The 6,914-nt window shown below is 27.0% G+C and overlaps 1 protein-coding gene across 1 annotated transcript; it reads right to left on the bottom strand.

The window, feature by feature from the left end:
* Window positions 1-2,355: 2,355 nt before the first annotated feature.
* Window positions 2,356-3,097, bottom strand: LOC132924294 (uncharacterized). The gene is made up of 2 exons (XM_060988518.1): window positions 2,977-3,097; window positions 2,356-2,661 (listed from the first exon to the last, which is right to left on the bottom strand). Exons 1-2 carry the CDS (start codon window positions 3,095-3,097, stop codon window positions 2,411-2,413), a joined length of 372 nt encoding a protein of 123 aa, XP_060844501.1. The 3' UTR covers window positions 2,356-2,410.
* Window positions 3,098-6,914: the final 3,817 nt, after the last annotated feature.

The following is a 6,914-nucleotide window of genomic DNA, read 5'->3' as shown; positions in this document are numbered from 1 at the left end:
CATTTAAAATGTGAGTATTTATCTACATAATTACTATAATTGTAGGTACTGTATTTCCTATATCTATATAATCCATAAACTTTATAATATGCAATGGCGCACTTAAGGGGGTAATATAGCCTTAAACGCAGATTATTAAAGTATTTATAGGTGGCAGCTATAATATATTTATAACAACCAATGTCCATCATGAACATTTTTTATCAAATCGTAATTTTATGCAAAAATCAACATTTTTTTGCTGTAAAAACATTTGAAGATTTGATATGTAAAGAAAATAACAAGTAACACATTTTTACACAGAGTTTGCATCAAAACTTTGCTCATGGCCACCTTATTTGAATGTCAAAATTCTAAATACGTCTCTGCACACTATATTACGTGACATGTGTAGACCCATATCACTTTCATAGCTAAATTATCACAATAACTGTAGTGCAAAATAATACAGTTGTGATATAGCAGATCTCTTAGGATTGTTTATATTTTTGACAGACTGTTGAAATAGAAATAAATATTTCATTATTTTAAAATTAACTTTTCTGATAACTAAAACATATCATTCTCTACCTTTTCTTTATTATAAGAAATAAAAATAGCAAAATATATAATGTAATATTTATTCCAAAGAATTATTTAATGGCTGTAATAATGACTATGACGCGTACTGTGTTTTAACAAACGTAATTAGACATTTAATTGTGCATGCGAGTTGTTCCAAAAATCTGCGAAACAAAGCCCTGGAGGGAACCCTACATCTTTACAGCAAGGGAGCTTCGGAATGAAATATCTGCGGTCTTTAAAATAAATCGGAACCATAAAATACAAAGGCGGTTGCCCTATGACTAGTCATACTTTGATTAAAGAGAATGGTATCATGGGAAAAGCTTAGTTGAAGAAAGTCGAAAACAACTGTTTACACAATAGTCTATGTATAGGATAAATAACGATAATATAAAATTAAATCAATGAATTTGGTGAAAACTGTTCGTTTTCTATCATATCGGTATCGTACTCTGTGGCATAATTTTTTTTCGCTATAAAATATTTTATAAGCAGATCACTTTATTTCTGAGAAATGAACCATAAATATTCTGACCCGGGTATACATGCAAAGTCAAAATGCTATTGTACAGCAATTATTTAAACATTCAAAATATGTGGTCACTATCGCATACTTACCGCTTTTATAAATTATAAACTATATAAATTGATCATAATAATTATTATATATTATTATATCATCGAAATTACATGCCGCGTATAATGTTTTATAATGTTATTATACTCAATACTCATTGTAAGTACCTATTATTATTTTTTTTTTCTACAAAATTTGTGTAATGCAGTAATCCATTTAAAAATATCCCTAAATGTCGCATTATATGTTCCGACTGTATTGTATAAAGAAAGCAGACAATAGGTCCTTTCTAAACGAAGTTGTGTAACATATACTACGAGAAGAGAAATGTAATGAGAAAAAAACAGGTCAAAACGATCCTTAAAAAATGCATTTTTGCTGTCGTCGTCCAACAACAAAGGGAGGTATATGTTTTTTCTTCCGTAAGAAGATTAGTTTAATATATGTGTGCTTCGGGCGAACCGGAGAGTATTGAAATGAAGTGGCCTTTGACATTGTTGCGCCTAATCCGATTTTTCGTAAACACATATCGGTACTTATACACCCGTGTCAAGAACATCTTTTTATATTTAAAAATAATAATAATAATAATATATGTATTATGTCTCCGAGGTGGTTCACACGCCCCCGACCTTGCATCCTTAAACCTTTAAATTCACGTTATCCTACACAGTTTCTGAATTATGTAGAGGAGACATCTCCTTGCCTTTATAATATAATATATTGTTAATATACACAGAGGGGTAATGGAATTCAAGTGGCTTGTATTATTATTGTTATATACGATTCCGTGACGTAGTAAATTATTAATACTGCTGTGGGATGCCATACAAAATATAATATTATATATTATATATTATCATTCATGATATATTTATACAAATAATCTTTATTGTTTTTGTATCTTTTTTTTCACCTAGCCATGCCAATATATCGAATGTACAGTATATGTACAAATAAAATAGTTAAATTAAAATGTCATAAACATTTGATTTTAAAACGGTGATCTAAAACTGTAATTTTAAATTCATAATTTATCATAGGATTTTGTAACAAACTACATTTTTTCAAATTTGAAATTTTAATTTTTATCGAAAAATATAAGTATATATCACTTACCTACTTGACAATGATTTTTACAAAATCTTGTTAATTCGCATAATATAGTGATTTTATAATGTAACTTATAATAACGGTTTTGTAATAACTTGGTATTGGTTATGTATTATATTTCATATTATATATTTGTTTTATATGATTAAATTAAATTTATGCTTGTCTTTTGATTTTTATTGGCGCGTTATTGACCAATTGTTTATTTTCGATTTTAATGATATTTGGTTCTACTCCTTTCGGTTTCATATTAGACGCTTTAACTGTGGTTGAACGATCAACTAATTGTTTCTTTTTTTTAATAACTTTAACCGGCTTCATAGGTAAAGAATCAACATGGACTCCAAGTTTGACTTTCGGTTTTGGTTTTGTGAAACTGGCAGGTGGTTTATTCCAACTATCATCGTCTAAAAGTACAATAATACATTTATGAAGAATATATTCAAGACAACTATTTTAGGTATGACTATACCAAGTTTGAATAGATAAGCTATAATATAAATCTAACTTTACTATTGTTTTAAAGCGCGCTTTTACACATTTAGAGTGCATTGTCAAGATTTGTTTAAATTTGTAACCCTATTTGATTACGCTTAGTGCTATTTAATTACTATTGATATTGTATTTCAATTATAAGACAAATATACAGAGATAATAGCAAATATATAATAGAAATCTATGCAATCTTCGTTTAGTTTTTGTGAAATATATAGAATTATTACTTATTTTTGTTTGGCTATTGTATTCAGACAATTCGTCCTCGGAGGAGTCTTCGAGGAATATCGTTCTGCGTAATCGTTCAATTCGGTCAAACTCAAAACATTGCTTAGTATTTTTTTCCATTTCTCTGAGTTTTCATATTATACAATGTTGGAAAATAATTTTAATTAATTGTATATTAATAAAAATATTAACCTAATCATACAGGTACAGTAATACACAGTTATTCACCAAGCATGCTTATTTTAATAGTGAATAAATTAGTCATTTATTCAAATTCTAGTAATTGGTATTTCAAATAGAATACTTAAAGACCATATTTTTAAATACTTTGATTTTCATGCTATTTAAGTAGTTTCATGTGGTGATAAAACTTCATTTTTTAAATGACAATCATCTTTTTTTACTGTAAATTGTTAAGTAGATTATTTTTTGAAAATATTAATACCTTATATACAGTCAAATTAAATATTATGTAATTATCATAAGGATAATTTAGAGATATTAAGGATAAATCATATCTATGGTAATACATCTATCGTTTGAATTCTAGGTTATATATACATAGGTAAACAATATTATTTATTATATTAAATATTACACACTTGTATATTGTAAATGGGATTTTATTTCTTTAATAAAGATTTGTAATACTAATGTTATAGTATAAGAACTATAATTTTTAGTAGCTACATAAAATTGAATAAGTTAGAAACGATAGAATCTGCTCGTTCAAATTTTGATTAAGATGCGTGAAAATTTCTGAAAAAAATCATTTACTTTATCAAATTGACCGTCAAAAGTTTATATCACCACGAAATCGTAACGAATACGCTCCCTAAATCACCTAATATAGTCTTTAATAAAGACTCTTTATATACACTTACAAATTCTAAAAATCTGAATTTGAATAAATACACTATTAAAGGAAAAACGAGGGCGAGCATACTTGCTGAATCACACTTTTTGATACATTATAAATATATATTAAATATCGTAAAGGACAAATCGAAATGATCGAAAATATTCCAGATGAATGAACATTATGGAGAATATTTTTGTTTCACTTCACGTCATGCGTCCCAATCAATAATATTAGTAAAATACAGTATATTATATTATGGTTAATGAATAGCAGGTTGGCACAACGGCACTCTTTATCATTTGATATAAAAATGTTTAAGAACGCTTGATAGAAATTATTAAATTTTCATGCAGACGAAACTCACATTGGACAATAGATGACATCGTATAGTTCAAAAACGTACAATACTACCTATGCAACATTGAAATTAATAACATATATAACATTATTTCTGGTGAACCATCACTATCAGAAAACGACTGGACTCATTGGAGCCAACACTATACACGATATTATAATAGCTATACGTATCTACGGCCGGCGGACTATTATATTATTATTATTGTTATATCGAAGAACGGAACTTTGCGGTGAACCATGGTCGTCGGTACCGCGGGAGAAATAACAGGGGAGGCGAGGGATATCTGGCACGGCAGAGAGTAGATATATATATATATATATATGTGTGTGTGTAATATTATACATGGATGTAAATGGAAACCACAAATACAATTATTATTATTATTATTATTATTATTCTGTACACAGAAAAACCGCCATTTTTTTTTTAGAGAGATAGAGAACGAGCGATAGTAATAACCTCCTCCACCACCTCCGCCTTCGAACGTAAAAAACAATAAATGACACTTTGTACGACGTCACGCTCTAGCAAAGGTTAGACATAAATGCGGTTTCGACGCCAGCAGATTTCCCACTAGCCATCACGGTTGAATACGTATTATATGCGCGCACATAGGTAGTATTATATATATAATATATGTATATGTATATGTTTGTGTAATACAACAACACCGATGTAACAGGTATACGATGTGCGTCTTGTCAGATTGCGCAGACCACAAAAATTGAAATAAATAATTTACACCTATATGGCCACACAATGGACTTGGGTATTGTTACTTTTATGATAAAAAAAAAATATGTTTTTTTATATATATACTTACAGATAATTTGTTTAAATAAAACTCTTGATCTGTAAATTTGACTATGAAGAATATTAGGGTAGGTTATCACTAGGTGTCTATTTTTTATATTCCAATTTCTTGAGAACCTCTGAACCTAAATCCATCACAAATTGTAACGAATACGCGCCTCACGTCCCCTATAGTCTATCTATATAGTATCAAGATCACGTCGAAATACATTAAATTATAAAATTAAATTACATAAAAAGTACGACTATTTAAATAAATGTTAATTGCAAGTTTTACTATACGAACAATCTATGAGAACTTTAGTAAGTATTTAATTTTTAATCCTTTGTTATTAAAATTGAAAATTGTAATTTTTAATCATATGATAATATACAAAATGATGACATTTAAGCTTAAAACAATCTTAAAATAAATTGTACATTATATTTACACCTTATGAGAAACCTTGTATTCTATATTCAATTTTAGATTCCGAGTAGAACAATGAATTTATTGACTTAATAATGATATATTTTTTTTGTTCACTAAATATTTGTATTAGTATTTAATGAACACGATAACATTTTTAAAATATTTTTAATCTTTTTGAGCTACGAGTATATATAATTTAGACATTTGACATTTTTGGATTATTTTTATAGATGTCGATAAAAACTTTTTCACTTAGTAAAATCCTTGAAAATTGAATACAAGGTTCCTCATAACTCATAAGCTGTTAATATACTAGTTAATACTTAAAAAATATAGATAATATTATACACTATAATTTTTATAAGCGTTTAAAGCTAAATAATTATTGACATATTTTGTCAAAGTTGTGAAAATTTGGAAACTATTTTGTATTTAAAAATGTATAGCAATCTTATTATTCTTACTTAAGATTTGAAAAATGAATACGATCCTCATAAATAATACATAATTTAATCAACATTATATATTTAATATATACATTATACTGACTTACTCGATGATAAAATACCTACAATCGACACCTACTATAGTATAGATTGGTAGAGTCAGACCTTCTTTCCTCTTTTTTGTTTGAGCATAACATTCTTAAAAATATTTATTGAAAAAAAATTGTGTATATCTATGTATTAACAGCTAAATTATTTCGTGAAAATATTAATAAAAATATTAAATTAAATTTCAATTATCTACAGTTATTCATTTGTATATTTTCCATTGTAAACAAAAAGCCACATTGTAATATACCAAAACAAATCAGTCCCATTCAGAATTTAAAATGTATAATATTTATACAAATATAATGGAGACGCTGTCTAGAATTTGTATTAATGATAAAAAAAATTTCTACGAAATTGTTGTACGTACCTTTATAATATACGGACAATTTTCAATGTACTCGTGCCGTAGTTATATGATGGTTTGTCGTATTGTTCGAATGGATAAAATATTTTGGATGAGAGTATAAGTGACCAACGTTTCGTTTTTGGCACGGTCGTAATAATATAAAATTACGATCTACACGTTATTGTTGTAAATACGACATGAACAAAAAAATAAGTAAGGAATTAAATTTAAAAAAATTGTTTGTTATAGAAGAATTGTGAAGTTGACTTGGAAACCATAAGGTTGTATATGTTGATTCGCTTTTAGTTCATAGTCTCATATTTTATGTTTATATATATTATATAATATATATACGCCATAACAGTATAGTGTATATAATTGTATATTGATATATATAACATTTTGTACATAGTTTATTACATGTTACATTGTTGATCAAATTGGCTTTGTATAGTATATAATATATAAATATATTATATATTAATCTTGTAAGATATTTTTATTCTATCCTTATTTTTAATTTATTTTAAAGTTTGTGCAAAGCGAAGAATTTATTAAATGATTTTACAATGATTTGTGTTTTTAA

The sequence above is a fragment of the Rhopalosiphum padi genome, chromosome 3 (assembly GCF_020882245.1).
Source record: "Rhopalosiphum padi isolate XX-2018 chromosome 3, ASM2088224v1, whole genome shotgun sequence".
NCBI classification, from domain to species: Eukaryota; Metazoa; Arthropoda; class Insecta; order Hemiptera; family Aphididae; genus Rhopalosiphum; species Rhopalosiphum padi.
The sequence above is the reverse complement of the archived record's forward strand: the minus strand, read 5'-3'. Positions and strand labels throughout refer to the sequence as shown.

Excerpts from the sequence above, each read along its gene's own strand:
- LOC132924294 (XM_060988518.1), bottom strand. The coding sequence starts at position 3,097 with ATGGAAAAAAATACTAAGCAATGTTTTGAGTTTGACCGAATTGAACGA. Across the intron at positions 2,662-2,976 it reads CAATAGCCAAACAAAAATAA|ACGATGATAGTTGGAATAAA; the intron begins GTAATAATTCTA and ends TTGTACTTTTAG.